At 41.7% G+C, this 16050-nt stretch overlaps 1 protein-coding gene across 1 annotated transcript in view; it reads left to right on the plus strand.

Annotated features, from left to right (window-relative positions):
* The window catches only part of LOC135217605 (uncharacterized), a 202254-nt gene that overhangs the window by 70291 nt on the left and 115913 nt on the right, over positions 1-16050 (plus strand). Inside the window, exon 5 of the mRNA XM_064253570.1 lies at positions 10489-10629. Within this exon, the coding sequence (XP_064109640.1) occupies positions 10489-10629 (141 nt within the window). The remainder of the gene's footprint in view (positions 1-10488; positions 10630-16050) is intronic.

Below are 16050 nucleotides of genomic sequence, written 5' to 3' on the forward strand. Positions count from 1 at the left end.
AGTGCTATGGCGCTATCTGAAGAAAACTCATCACTTCAGGCCTGAGTGTCGATGCCTCTTCGTTAACACCGGGGTGACCAAGAAAGGAGTGTCCAAAAACACTATTTTTTTCTGGCTTTGTGAGATAATCAGGAAAACGTACGACTCTGAGAGGAGTGCCGACACCAGTACCTTCATCCAAAAGCCCACGAAGTTAGAGGTATTGGTCCAACCCTTATTCCTCAAGAAGTCAGTTGCATAGGTGCTGAAGGCAGGGGTGTGGTCCAACCAGACCACCTTCACCTCCTACCTTCGGGATATTTCCCATAGGTCCTTGGACCCTTTTTGCCTTGGGACCAGTGGTGGCTGCTCAACAAGTTGTGTAGCTCACCCAGCTCCTTTAACAGGACAAGGTTGCATCTCGTCCTCATGATAACTTGTGAATGGAGAATGAATGAGAGTGTGACTGGCTCCTCTTCCTTCTCTTTTCTTCCTTCTTCCTGCGGGCAGAGGGTAGCAGTCGTCACATGCTGGACAGGACGATGGTGCAGGTAAGCTATGTAACTGAGCTCCATTCTATCTCTTTAGTTAGGGATAGAAGCATTTATCCATCCCTTCCCTAAGAAGGGGAGAAGAGGATAGCAGTAAGAGACAAACCCAATGCTTTATATTTGGCCTCATACTTATGAATTGGTCCAGAGGTCAGTATCTCACTCCGATCAGTTGGACAGAGGCTAGGTTCCCCCCCCCTTGCTATTACGACCAGGGAGGGAACTCAGGTTTGATGAACACCAGTCTGTTCACAAGACTCAGATTCCTCCCACCAATAAGCGAGTCTTCCTTATGTAAATGACCAAGGGTTTGTATAACGTGTAGGAACAAATCACAATTTTTTAATGTAAATTGTATTTTTCTTAACTATACAAACCTGAGGTCCTTTACATATAGGCCCACTTCATGCCACCCCACAATCTGTTCCTAGGCCTAAAGCAAAGTGGAATGTTTACATCCAGTCAGGCGGGACTCCTGACTATCTGACGAGCAGTTACTGCCTAACTACCTTGTTATTGAATCTTACGACCGAGTTCCAGCTGGTGCTGAAAGTAATTCCTTATGTAAAGGACCTCAGGTTTGTATAGTTAGGAAAAATACAATTTACTTTCAAAAACTGTTATTTTGTCAGTGTGTTAGCTAATTTACTATTGCAAATTCATCTTGATTACTGAGTGTTATTGAGTAGCATTTGTCGATGATTCCCAGCTCCTGTCAATATGGGATTATGTAGTTACTTGGTAAGTTACTTATTACTTGTATAGAAATGACATCTTCATATTAAAAGCTGGGCCAGTTACCTACCTAAAAAAAAAAAAAGAATAGCTAATACATATTTCAAATTTAACCTACCACGAAAATAGAAGCTTATAGCTATGTAGTTTCTTGGTAAGTTTACACAAAATCTAATTATTCCTACACTGTATACAAACCTTCTGTCCCTTACTTAGGATAGATTGCAGCTCAGCTGAAACAATCAGCTAATACATCCTTTTATACCGAGGTAGTTAACTACTAGGCCAGTAGTTACCTGCCCAGCAGTAGGAAAGCACCGCTTTGCAACCGGCTCACTGAGTAGTCACTTTGATTACAGCCAGCAGCGAGGAAAGATCTCTCTTCTGCTCTCGCTGTCTTGTTTAAATATTTATCACTTTCTTTTTCTTTTTCTAGGTAAATGCGAGTATGACTGATGAGGTGGTTATGTGTTCCTGCCCTGGTGTCCCTGGTCAGAGGTGTGGGACTTTCATGAGCAGGATTGACAGAGACCCTCACTCTCTTTATCCTTCTTGCAGAGGGCATTCCTGTATTTCAGAATCCCCCTGTGAGGAGTGTCGTACCTGGTCGCCTGCCCAGTGGGTTGAGTATCGCCGGCAGTGAAGTAGAAAGAGGAAGAGAGATTCTTTCCCTTTGAGTTCTTCCTTGATGACCAAGCGACCCAGACCTTCTGCTTCCTCATCGGGGACTCATCCTTCGGGACTTTTGGCGTCGCATTCCTCCAGGAGTGAAGCACATAAGAACGACGAATTAACTCCTGTGGTGAAATGGGAAGGCCTGACCCTTCTAAGGATGTGCCTTGCCTTTCAGTTCATGTTGACGACGCCTTTCGTGTTTTGTAGCCTTTGTTGGGACTTTTTGGCCTGCCGTCGAATGGCGCTCTCCTCTTGGGCTGCGTCTCCCTTTTTAGCCTCTTCGGAGGAGTCGGCCTCAACACCCATGTTGTCAAGAATGACGCCCTTCCCTCTGCATTGCAGCCCCTAGAGCCCTCCCCTGTGGAGGCTCCTCTCGACGCTGGCCAGGTTCGTCCTCCTATCTGCCTTCCTTCGAAGATGCTAGCCCTGCGGCTTCGCCTTGTCCCTGGATGGGTTCTTCGGACTCCTCCTAACACACTTTCTTCGAGAACCAGCAGTGACTCTCAGAGAGGCAGTAGAGACTCCTCTCAGAGACATGCTGATGCGTGCGCTCCTTCAGTACCTGCTGGACCTTCCCTTGTAAGCTCCTCGTCTTACAAAGGAGCCTTCACTGGATATACAATCCTCCTCAGTGTGCAATGCTACAGCATGCACATAGGAGGCTTTGCTAATTGCACGCTCCCCTGCAGTGTGTGATGTTTCGGCACTTGCACAGGAGCCTTCGTTGGAGAGAGGTCACAGAGACTGTCTCTCCCTCTCGGGGTCAACGCACATCCCCCCTTCTACACCTGTGCGTACTGCTACACATCACAAACACCTTCCTGATACGTGCCATTCATCTGCGCCTGTAGCTCCTGTACAACGTGCTCCGACAGCACGCGTGAAATGCATGCTTCCTCTAGACAGCGCTCACATGTAGCGCGTGTTGCCCAACGCGCTGCTTCACCCCTGCCTCATCAGCAGCATAAGCGCTCAACAATACATGCCAATGCATGTTGCCAGAGCGTTCATCTAAATGCTCCCACAGGCGCTCTCGGTCTCCAGCATCACGCCACACACGCTCCTTCTCCAGAGAGCTCTTCTTTGTCTTCCACATATGCTGCAAGAAGTTCTTTTTCACCTATAGAGCATCAACGCTCTCCAACACGTTCTAACACATGCTTTTCTAGGCGTTCTCCCACTTGGCAATAAGCTCGCTATTCACCTTCTCCCTCTGCCTCTTTCAGTGTTTCAGCACGAAAAGCAGAGACATCTGAGTCTCAGTACCCATCCTCAGAGCTTCCATTGTCTGCTACTCCTCCGGAGGTCCCATCTCCACCTTGCAATCCTCGTAACGCTGCAACCCATCCTTCCCCAAAGCATATCGGCTTTCACTGTTGAGCGAGGGGCATCACTCCCCAACTCACCCTTGAGAATGGGGCTGCAAGCCCGGTGATCACTCTCGCGGTGATTGCTTGGTTCCCATGGTTGATGTGATGGTCCTCTTGAGAGGTTTCAGCCTCGACGAGGACTTGGATGCATCGGAGAACAGTATCAGCTTGGTACATGCTCAGCCCCACCCAGACGACAGTCACGTTTGCGTGACCGACCAGTCTCAGTGTCGGCAAACGTTTTGCCTGCTTGATGAGAGTTTCAGGAAAGTGTTTTCTCCAGACGATGGCACTTTCTTAGACTCGTGGAGCGGCCATCACCGCAGGTTGATGGTTGCCTGCGACTCGCTTCTGCTAGTTCTGCTAGCAAGGCGAGCAAGAGTGTCCAGTCTTCCTCCCCTATTCCCACTATTTCCAGTGGCTATGCGGGGAGGGGCGAGGTGGATAGGAGGGATCCTGCAGAGGGCTCTCTGTAGGATTCAGCGTTGGGGACTACATTTCTGGAGGGATCTTAGGGTCCTACTGGATGTATGTCCACGTCACTGAGGAAGGATCTTATGTCAAAACTGGAGACTATGTCTCCATGGCTTTTTCTGTCCTTTGGATGGATTTCAATTCGCAATCCCCTATGGGTTCTTGCGTTTTGGGAGACTCAATTGTATATTCTATTGAATTGTACTCTCATTCCAGTCTTAAATGCTCGCATTCAGGACTGGTTTTTATGCCCGTTCCTCCTTGATTTCTATGGGAGTTGCGGAGGGGCCCCCTCCGATGATCATTTGACAAGATTTGGGGTCTTGCCAAGTGCTTAGAATTCTTTGGAATTTCTAGCACTCTCCGAGTGCTTTGGGCTTCTACGATCTGCAAACACTTGGGCGAGACTAGAATTCCTCATAATTGCTACTATGATAACTGGGAATCTCGCTGAATGCTCAAATTCCTTGGAATTTATGGCATTCTCAGTGTTATGGTTTTTCTTTATTTTCCAAACACTTGGGCAACAGGCATTCCCGGTAATTGTTATTATGAAAATCGTGAGTTTCGCTAAGCCATTAATTTCCTTGGAATTTCTAGCGTTCACAGGGTGATTTGGTTTTCTGAGATTTCCAAACACTCGGGCAACGGGTATTCCTGATGATTATTACAATATAATGAGGAGTCTTGCCGAACACCTGGATCCCTTGGTTTCGTTGGCGTTCGCCGAGTGCTCGCTTCATCATATTTTCGAGTAACATGGCAAAAGAAGCTCCCCCAATTATTGTCATACGAGAGTTGGGTTTTTCTCACCGATCATGGGAACTCTTATGAATTCTAACACTCTCTGAGCGCTCAGTATTATGAGTGCTTGGATGGCGAGACGAGTCTTTACCAGTACAGATGAATCTGCTCCTCAGTCTGGTTTGGGTTTATGTAGAGCTTGGAACTGCATGCAACACCTTCTAGATGACTGATCAAGTACCATCCTTGTGTATTGGACCTTAGGGTCCATACATATAGGACAGCAGACACACAATCCCTTTTGTTCTTCTTCTCGGAGCTTCGGCCTTGAAGGAGACTAGTTAATTGAGAAGAAGTGATAGTTCTTGTTGGCGATTATAGTTAATTGGGAAGAAGTGATAGTTCTTCATTGACGATTACCACTCACAATTATGCAGTGGTGATTGGCTCAGCTCGGCTCAACCAGACAGCTCGATCTGCCAATCTGTGTGCTCGGCTCTTAACGAACGAACCCTCTGCTCCGGCTCAACCAGACAGCTCGATCTGCCAATCTGTGTGCTCGGCTCTTAATGAACGAACCCTCTGCTCTTGATCAGTGCGGTTCCTTGCCATAACATACCATCCTCCTTTCCCATGTTGCAGCGAGTTTTCAAGGGGTCATCGTCTTTCATCTTCGTCATCTGACGCCTCCTAACCTTCCTCTTCAAAAGTTTCCATGTCCTAAGAAGAGGAAGGTATTCTCCTCCCCTTACAAAGTCTTGCTTCGAGACTTCTAAGGGTCTGCACATTTTCCATGGAGGGGAAGTAATTGGCTCTCTTCAGTTCCAGCAGGAACCTGGACGCTATCCACAAAGATGGTGTCTCAGGGAGACTCAGGAGTTCGAACCCAGGTTCGTTCTCGTGTCTCTGGTTCCAAGGGCGGTGTTCATGGTCATGGAACTGGGGCTGCGTTGGGTACACTTATGTATGGGTGTGTCCGAGTGTACAACCCCCAAGGGGGGTAGTACATCCACAGTCAGTGATAGGTAGTCTTCTCTCCATCACGATAATGACGCAGGAGGAGAGAAGGGACCGAGCTGTGTTGGTGGCTCAGACTCACCTGTGAAAGCCAGGAATGGAAATACTTCAGGTGCCAAGTTTGATGTCGCTGTCATTCGGGACAAGGGATCAGAAGGAGATAGGAGGAGGTCCTCTGTGTAGTGCTCTTCATGAGGTTTGATCATAGAAAAGGTAGATGCATAGCACGATGTGGCAAGTTATCGCCAGACTTTGCTGCATTTAACTCCAGTCAACCTCCGCTTGTGTTTGCGCAAATGAAACAGTTGTAGGAATGAAGGCTTCATTTAACAGAGTGAGAACAGCGCAAGTTCAGGGAAGAGCGGGCACAAACAGTCAATCCTCCTTTTTTTTTTTTTTTTTTTTTTTTTTTTCCCTCTACTTCCTGGTTATACCGGAATGAACAAGGAAATAAGGGGAATTCTGTGGAGTCTATCCCTCGGAATTCAAACCTGAGAGACTATGTTTTTGGTTCAATCTTAGGATCTTTCCGAACATACGTCAATCCGTTCAGGATGGATAGCACCGAGAGGTTTGAACACTTCTCCAGTGCTGCTGTTTTGGGAACAACCAGTTCGACTTGAACTAGTCGTCTTCGGTATCCTGTAGAAGTCTCCCTTCGGGAAAACTCCTCCTTTGCTTTCTTCATTTGGGAATGAAGGAGGTCTGCTTCCAGTCCTTATTCTGGTCCCTCAAATGAAAAGAATGAGGCTGGAGTGCGATTTACAGGAACCTGCTAGTATAATCTCTTGTGACATGCTTCTGATATCATCTGCATTGTGCGAGTATAGTAGGCGTGTACCTGTAAGTTAACTCTTCTGGTATATGACCGAGATGAATAGTACCTTCTCTTTATGAACCTGGAACTCACGACAGCCTTTAGAGTCTCCCAAGAGTTACCGGTTTTGATTTTGAAATAACTAGTGGTATAGTTTCCCAGCAACACCACAGCATTTGCATTGGCACTGAGCAACAGGATTTTCTTGCCTCCCATTTTGGTCAAAATGCAGATGATCACTTCTATCCTTTTTGGGCTCGATGGTTCTAGCCGAGCGCATTCCTTCATGGAATGCTCTACCAGGCAACTCAGGATGATGACAACTTTAGTGAGCGGTGCATGGCTCTGCCTCAGTACTGCATGCTGTCCGAGGTTTGGATTGGTATTGTTTCTCCTGTGTCGAGGATTGACTACCAATTTGAATCTCTGCCTGGTAATCACAGACTTAGGTCTCTGGTTGGCTGGAATTCTCGCATATGTGTATGCCCATCTCTCTTGCAACTCGTTTGCCGTTGCAAGAATTTTCAGACATATATCTCACTATTCTCGTTATCATCTTTCTGTTTACCCCACGGTATAACAGAAGTCTGTAGCCTAGTCTTCTGCTTCATCGCACTTACCCCATTGGCCGCTGCAATGATACAGAATGATATTCTCCAGACAATTTGAGTTTGTCTTCTAAATTGGAAGGTGTTCAATTACTCTTTGTTCATCCCGAATTGTAAATGAATAATGGAAGACTTTGCCCGTTCCCCGCCCTTCTAGCTCTGCTTCCAAAGTAAATAGAAACTTCCTCCCCTGATCCAACCTACGAGAAGCGGTTCTTCAGGCAGTACAATCCCTGGGTTTTCATTACTGAAAGATGCTCCAATTTCATTGCAAACTCCAACTTTCTCACCGAGCAGCAGTGAAATAGTGGATTAGCTTTTTCAGTCCTATGTGAAACAACAGGGGTTAAAGCCGTCTTCACTGGTGTCATCGATGGGAATTTTTCTATGATCAGAATCTTGAGAGTTTACTTCTCTTAATTCAACCGTGAAAACGTAGGTCTGCATTTACCTTAGTCAGTCACTAGTAATATAGTATTGTTTCTCCTTAGTTGAGATTCAGTTACTGATGAGAAACTTGTCTTGCCATCACAGGGACCTCGGTCTCTAGAAGGCAATTGACTATCATCCGATGTGCGCATGGCTTGCGAGAAACGTCATCTTGTCGCTCAACATCGGCGGCGAACAAGATAGACGATTTGTATGGTTATTCACGATTTGTATGGTTATTATCACCATAACCCTTCAAAAGGCGTGTGTCATTTTGTGACAATGTCTCAGATGCGTGGCAGCGCAGTCAGTCGGCATCTGTTGACAAGTCTAAGTCCTTTTTCTCCACTAGTTGGTACTAGTTGAGTGAAGGCTCACGATGTATGCAAATGATCACATCTCATGCCTTCAGGAAGAACCCCTCTGTAACCCAGGTGATGGAAGCCGGCACATGGTCTTGCTCTTCCACCTTCACCAGGTTCTACCTTCGAGACTACCCATAGCTACCTCGACACAGCTGATCTTGGTCCTGTGGTAGCCACTCAGCAAGTGGTTTAGCTGCCTCCGTACCCTCAGAGGTTGGAAGTATTGAATTGAGGATCTAGGTTCCTTGTCAGACTGGGAGTGAATGTGAGAGTATGACTGACCTATTTTCTCTTCACCTTTCCCCCTTACTTGGGACGACAGCATCGAAACCCATTCTCCGGCACCAATTTTGATACTGGAAAGCATTCCATGTCCGACTAGTGGTTTTTCTGTAGACACACAGAGGTCAGTCTCCACACTCCTTTCTGAGAGGGGATTGTGCTGCAACCCAACAAACCCATTATGATTATATAGCCTGGTTTTGGTTGCCAGAGACAGTTCCACGCTCACACCTTTGATACCCAGGCTGTCAGCCATCAGTTCACATTTACCATGGCTCACAGGGTGAAGGATCCACGACCCCGAACTGTAAGCCCGGGTCCTGGCATCCTGAGTTCCATTCTCAGCCAGCGAGACAGGACTTCCATCCCTACCTTAGGATGAGTCTCCTAAGTAAAGGACGGAAGGTTTGTATACTGTGTAGGAACAAATGACATTTTTGAAAGTAAAATGTATTTTTACCTAACCATACAAACCTGGAGTCCTTTACTTCTATGGTCCCGTCAAACACCCACCCCTTTGATATCAGGGGTCATCATCAAAGTCATGGCTGTAATCAAAGTGACTACTCAGTGAGCCGGTGGGAAGGCGGTGCTTCCCCACCGCCGGGCAGGTAACTACCAACCCGGTAGTTAACAACCTCGGTATAAAAGAATGTATTAGCTGGTAGTTTCAGCTGAGCTGCAATCTATCCTAAGTAAAGGACTCTAGGTTTGTTTGGTTAGGGAAAATCACATTTTAATTTCAAAAATGTCATTTTTACTATGAAAATGTCATTTTTCTAATCTATTTCCATTATTAATTGTGTTTAGTATAGTAAAGCTTAAGTCTGTTATGATTATGTGCATCTGTTCACCATCTTTATATTCAAATTTCTTTCTTTATTTTTTTTTGCTTTGCTGTCTCTTTCTGACTGCTTTTTTCTTGGAATATGAGAGAAAACAGAATTCTTATAAAGTTAGTTTAAGGAAAAACCCATAATCTGTATTCAACCTAAGCAAAGACCTCTACTGCGGGCTTCACAACTGGCGATGGTTATGACTAGATTACAGCACCTTTAACCAGGCTCTGGTCTCATTTTTACTATAGTAGATTCACTTCACTCTTGCATTTCATGCCAAGTGCCGTTCCTTACAACGCTCATGATTGGCTGTTGATAAACCAATCACAGGGCTGGAAACTCTCAGTCTCTCTTGAGAGTTCACATAGGCAGGATGTATGTTCTTTCTCTCCTCTTTCAAAAATTATAACTTTCATTACACCTCAGTTTTACCCGCAGAAAAGTATTGTTTCCCAATTGCATCACTTGCATCAACAAGCCAATGATTTAAGAATTTTGATGATATATGAATTATGAAGAAAATCATGCTATATAAAATAAAAAAGAGGGATGTAGGAGGACTGATTGTAGTAAAAGAAAACCAATGGGATGAATAAATTTCCTCCATATGGTATCAATATCTAAGTAACAATTTTTTTTCCATATAAAGATGTACACTATAGGATATGAAAGGGTGATGGTAATAATGATAGTGACGATAATGAAGTTTTAATATTTTTTTCTTCCTATAAGACTTCTTCTGTAGAGGGGTCGCGATCATGATGATGACGTCATTGGGTGATCAAATGAGCAGTACCTGACTACACGAAGATAAGAGAGATTAATTTTCATATTGATAGCCTTGCCTATAATTTTTATGGTAGCATTGTCTTCCATGACTTTTAAGCTACAAAACTGTATGAAACACAAAGATGATAAATGAGGAATGCACTGCCATCTCATGTAAGGAATGAAAGAATATATTTCATATTAAGAATTTTATGTTTGTTTCACGCTAAATATTTCAGCATTAAGTTTACTGAAGGACGATTTTTAAATCATTATAATCCTTAAATCATTGGCTTGAGGATGTTTATTGATGAAATTGGGAAACACTCCTTTTCTGCAGGTAAAACTGAGGTGTAATAAAAGTTATAATGTTTGAAAGATGTTGGACATAGATGTTGCCTACTTGAACTCTTGAGAGACTGAGAGTTTCCAGCCCTGTGATTGGCTTATCAACAGCCAATCAGGAGTGTCGTAAGGAACGGTGCTGGGCATGAGATGCACAAGTGAAGTGAATCTACTATAGTACTGTTGTCATCACTTATGTTCACATATACAGTGTCAGAAACAGAATGGTGTAAAACAGTTACAGACACTGCTGCGTTCCAAAGTATAATATCTAGAGAAATGAGACCAAAGTTTGATAAAAGATTCTTCCATCTGGCTGCTACTCTGGCCAATTGCCAAACCATCCCTCTATCCCTCCTCCCCTTGATGCCCTTATGTTATCACAATTTGTTTAAGGTCTGTCTGAATATTATATATGTGAATTTATTTGCTCTGTAAAGTGATGGAAAGTAATGGGTGATCAGTTTCAAAATATAGTACGTTTTTACAGCATGGTAACGGGTAATGAACCCACCACTCAACCAGTACCAATTTTGTCTCCAAGTGCAATACCACATACGTCAAGTGCCAGTGGTGTGGCAAATGCACAAGAAATGATTCGACTTGTTGATCTACATATTACAAATTTCGTGTAAGTATTTAAATTACCATAACATTTGCTTTGATGTGTGTGTATATTGTGAGTACTTATGAATTGGATGTAAAGTCATGAACAGGACATAAAGTTTGCCAGCAAAGACATGCACATATATGTGAAACTTGATGACATGCCTGCCGGCCACTTGTTTTGGGCATTTGGTGTTTGGTTTTCCAAACCACTATGAAAATGGTTACAAGCAGGATTCTGAGAAAAGATGCAATACTACACAGTTTATTTGATGGAAGAGCTCCCCTTTAATTTAAAAAAAAAAAAAAAAAAAGAAGATGGTACCACGTTCACCACTGTATAAGCTGTGCTTTAGAAAATATTAAATGAAATTCAGGTTGCTCCCTGTAAGGTGAACTGCAAGCAATTAGTTTTGGTGACATGATTAACCCCACCCTCAGACAAATACAAATTAATGTGGACTCATATAACAAAAACACTTCAGATTTATGAGCCATGCAACAAATATGTACATAATTTGTAATTTAGAATGTTTTATTTCCTGTTACAGTGATCATACCTGTAATTCACAAACTCCTGTTTTCCCATCAAAGGTAATATACATAAGGCACAAACAAATGCAGTCAAATTAGAAATCAAATCAAATACTATGAGTTTCAATTTGGCTGAAAATATATCAGTTGTTAGTAATTACTGTGCTTTACACTTACCATTAACCCCACATATGTAATGATAATTTATTCAACATGTAAGAAATAGGCATTTATTACTAACACACAAAACTTGTTAAAATAATATGGGTTTAAATTCCTAAACTTAAAGTGATAGTTAACATATACTTTTAACCCTTAAACGCCGAAGCGGTATTTTAAAAATCGTCTCCTGTATGCCGGCGGCGTTCGCGAGTGAGAGCCGAAGTGGAAATTTTTTTTTCAAAAAATCACAGCATGCTTAGTTTTCAAGATTAAGAGTTCATTATGGGCTCCTTTTTTTGTCATTGCCTGAAGTTTAGTATGCAACCATCAGAAATTAAAAAAGATATAATTATCATATATAAATATTGGGATATATGACAGCGCAAAAAACAAATTTCGTATATAATTGTATACAAATCGCGCTGTGAGCAAAACGGTTAAAGCTAATGAGTTAATTTTTTTCGTTGTATTGTACACCAAATTGCAATCATTTTGGTATATAACACATTGTAAAATGATCAAGGCAACATAGAGAAAATATCACTAAATGATGCATGAATTCGTAACGTGCTGACATAAAAAAAAAGCTGTTATCAAAAATTCACCATAAATCGAAATATTGTGCTAGAGACTTCCCGTTTGTTGCAAAATGAAGGTAATTGATTGAATATTACTAGACTGTAAGTGTTGTAGCTTACAATTGCAGTTTTCGACCATTTCAGTCGAGTTAAATTTGACCGAAGGTCAAAATTTTTTCTATTTATCGTTATTTATATGACAATATTTCAAAACTGATAAAAGCTACAACCATGGGTTGTTTATTGTTATATTCTACATGAAATTGCACACATTTTCATATATAAAACTTTATGTAACTGCTAGTTTAAAAGGGTGCAAACATTACGACAATCAGACGAAAAATTTTTTTTTTTTTTTTTTTTTGGAAGAGTTACCGCGCGGACGTAAGGAAAATGTTTTTTTCTCATAAATTCACCATAAATCGAAATATTGTGCTAGAGACTTCCAATTTATTGCAAAATAAAGGTAAATATTTGAATATTACTAGAATGTAATATTTTTAGCTTACAATTGCGTTTTTTTACCATTTCGGTCGAGTCAAAGTTGACCGAAGGTTGAAATTTTGGCACTTATCGTTATTTATATGAAAATATCTCAAAACCGATAAAAGCTACAATCATGGGTTGTATTTAGTTGTATTCTACATGAAATTCGGCTAATTTAAAATGGTGCAAGCATTACGACACTCGGACAAAAAAATTTTGATTTTTTTCGGAAGAGTTACCACGCGGACGTAAGGAAAAAGTTTTTTTTTTCATAAATTCACCATAAATCGAAATATTGTGCTAGAGACTTCCAATTTGTTGCAAAATAAAGGTAAATGATTGAATATTACTAGAATATAAGAGTTTTAGCTTACAATTGCGTTTTTCGACCATTTCGGTAGTCAAAGTTGACTGAAGGTTGAAATTTTGGCACTTATCGTTATTTATATGAAAATATTTCAAAACTGATAAAAGCTGCAACCATGGGTTGTTTTATTGTTGTATTCTACATGAAATTGTGCACATTTTCATATATAATACTCCATGTAACAGCTAATATGAAATGGTGCAAAAATTATGTCAAAGTGACGAAATAATTTCTGAGATGTGTCGCTGATGCTTTTTAGTGTGAGGAGAAAGAAATTCGCGCTTGCGCGCCTGGCTAACGATTGTAAACAACGCCTTGATCTGAGAGCTCCCAGCATCCCCCAAGGCGCGTGATTCAAAAGTTTTCGTCTAGTAGGCCTATAACTATTTTTCCACGAATTTTTTTAAAAACTTTTTTTATATCGACATATATACGTCCAATCGGCACCCAACAGACCATTTATATCGACGTTTAATACGTCCAATTGGCATTAAAGGGTTAACATGTGAGATGTTACGGTACGTGCAGCGTAAAGTTGGTAACATTAGAAAAAATTAAGAAATAAGCATACTTATGGAAGCAGGTGTATTGTCAGTTTTTCTATGAAAATCTTTTACCACCCTTACGTTGGTGTCCATTTCTAGTTGTTTCATGCTGCCATCAAAAGCATATAAGTTCTTTGCTTTGGAAATTTGGTGACAAGCGTGGGAGTTGTGGGCTGCTCTTTCTTTGTAATGTTATTTTGCATTTTTTCTTGAAACTTTTTATTTTTGCTTCAATTTTACTTTATTATCTTTTATTAAGCCTTACGGATTTATCAGTTTATATACAAATTTGCTTCATGAGTATGTAGAGGATTCTGTGTACTTCATTTCTTTCTCATAATGCATATTTATTTTTTCTCTGTTGGTTCAAGTCATGGGATTGATTAAGTTGTATTTATAGCAGTATCCTTCTATCAGGATTGCTTGTAAGTATGCCTTGTTGTAAATGTATGTGTTTAGCTGGTAAGACACATGGTTCCTTCATGACATCCATTAATTAAAGTCTACATTAGTCATGCAGCTTATGCAAAGCCAGGTATGCACATCTGTCCTGTGTCTTTTACTGCTTCTGTTTTTGGAGTCCATTTATGTGATATTTCATCTGATGGTGTTTCCAATGTTTTACGTCAGTCTCCCTGCCAGGCAGTGCTCCCTACTCTGCTACCACCTCTTCTGGAATGGTCAAGTGCTGATAATTTTCACCTCCAACCCAAGGATTTCATACATTTAATGATACAGTTGTTCCTGCTATCATTATTACTCAAGAAGTGGTGCACATCGAATGGCACCATTCAGAAACTCATATATCAGGCATTGCTCATAACTATATGATTCATGCAAGGTTAGATCTTTCTTTGTTAATAAATCTGCAGTTTCCTGTCACTTTTCATCAGTCATAAGCATTGACTTCTAGTATTGTTTTATCTGCTCACGATAGGTCTCACTTAACCAGTCGTTCTTTTGCTTGTAGTGCTCATTCTGTTGTCTGTAAGTTGCTGGATTTCTGTGTTAAAGTTTCTTGTTCAGTCAGGTATCTATGGTTAATTCATCATACACTACTAGTAGTGCTTGGTGTTGGAGTTGAGCTGTCATTTTACTTCATTGCCAAATGCTGACCATCGGAGTTTCTATTATGGATTCCCATAAGAGAAGATTCGGAAGTTCCTTCTTGTCCTAAGAATCAAGCAGACCTACCTGTAGTCAGCTTCTATCCCATGCTCTAGTTGAGATCATCTGGAAGATAAGTCACCCTCCTCATCCGTCGGTGAATCCTCAGTCCCAAGTTTGACCTCAAAGCTTTACCTTAATAGTAAGAGATTGTTCTTTACTTCCCCAAGATAAAGGAAGTTCTTGCTAATCTGTATAGAAATTTCCCAATTCATCTGGTCTTGGAGTCCAGTCCCTCCACTATTTCAACAAAGGGGTAAGACTTGAGAACATTTTGGAAGAAGTCTGTAGTAGGTGACAAGTATAAGAACTATATAGATCATAGATAGGACTAGGAGAGTGCTTCTTCTGATGAGATCCTGTCTTGGTTCTTCTTTGGCAGGTGGGATTTTTGGCCTTGAGAGATGGTGCAAACACAAAAGGTTCTCAGTAGCAGAACCCTGGGAGGAGGGTGGTGAGGAGTCATCTCTGAAATTTGATCTGCCTATGCTAGTGAGATTTTAAAATGTGAGGAATTGCCATTCAGGTAGAGGTGCTCCAAAAGGTATGGAAAACCTGTGGAAACGCCACAGCTCTTCCCTCTTCCACACTCTGGGACACATCATTATATAATGTGTGGTTAACACAAGCTCACCAAGCTTCTCCAGCACTGAAACTCTTGCTTTAGAGTCAACATCCTCTGTTTTTATTCCTGTTGTTATTCCAGCAGAGATTGACGTGAACTAAAAATTTCTCCAAGAATTTCTTGTTTTTATGCATTGGCAGGAGTGTGTTCTCAGAGTAACTACCTCCCTTCCCTTAGATGACTCTAAACCATTGGAGATTTCAAAGCCCAAATGATTCATCTCCATAGGGAGAGCAGTACTGCTCCTTAGGATGAGTTTTACAGGACTTTTGTCTTCATTGGAGTTAATAGTCTTTGAGTGGCAGATACATATAATGTATTCCTCCTCTCAAAGGTAGACCTAACACTTAACCTACAAGCTGGTCTTATCCACTCGAAGAGTAGCTATGAAGAATTTATGCAGCTATGCTTTGTTTTATCATCAGGACGCCACTTCAGTTAAGTGAAACAGATTGGGTTTTCACATTTCTGACAAGCTCTCTAACTTGAGGATTAGACTGGAACAACACACTCCAGTTAGACAACAGTTACATGCAACCCCCTCTAAAAAACCTACTTTTGGGACCCCTCTTGTTTGAACCAAGGAGGAAAGTTGAGGAGGTTACCATCTGCCATTCATGAAGATGTATCTCCCCCTCAATTCAATCAGTAGCATTCAGGTTTAATTTGTGGCATATGTGATGTTCATGGACAAGGAGTTAGGTAGTATATGATAGCCAAGCAGCCATATAAGAAGAAATGGACAACAAGTTTCTTGTTGGTATATAAGAGCTGTTTGGGACGTGGACATGTTACAGATCTTGGTCCTCTGAGCTGGAATGGAAACTGGCATTGGCTGAGGAGACATTTTGGTATCAGTATTTGTGAAGGGGATATTTTTAGATGTTAATCCACCTAATATTCAGGAAGTGCATAAGATTTGTGTGAAGGAATAGGGTCTTCCAATTAAAGGCCTTTCTTTCGATCTGGTAATCCTCCTGCA

This window comes from Macrobrachium nipponense, chromosome 7, assembly GCF_015104395.2.
Source record: "Macrobrachium nipponense isolate FS-2020 chromosome 7, ASM1510439v2, whole genome shotgun sequence".
NCBI classification, from domain to species: Eukaryota; Metazoa; Arthropoda; class Malacostraca; order Decapoda; family Palaemonidae; genus Macrobrachium; species Macrobrachium nipponense.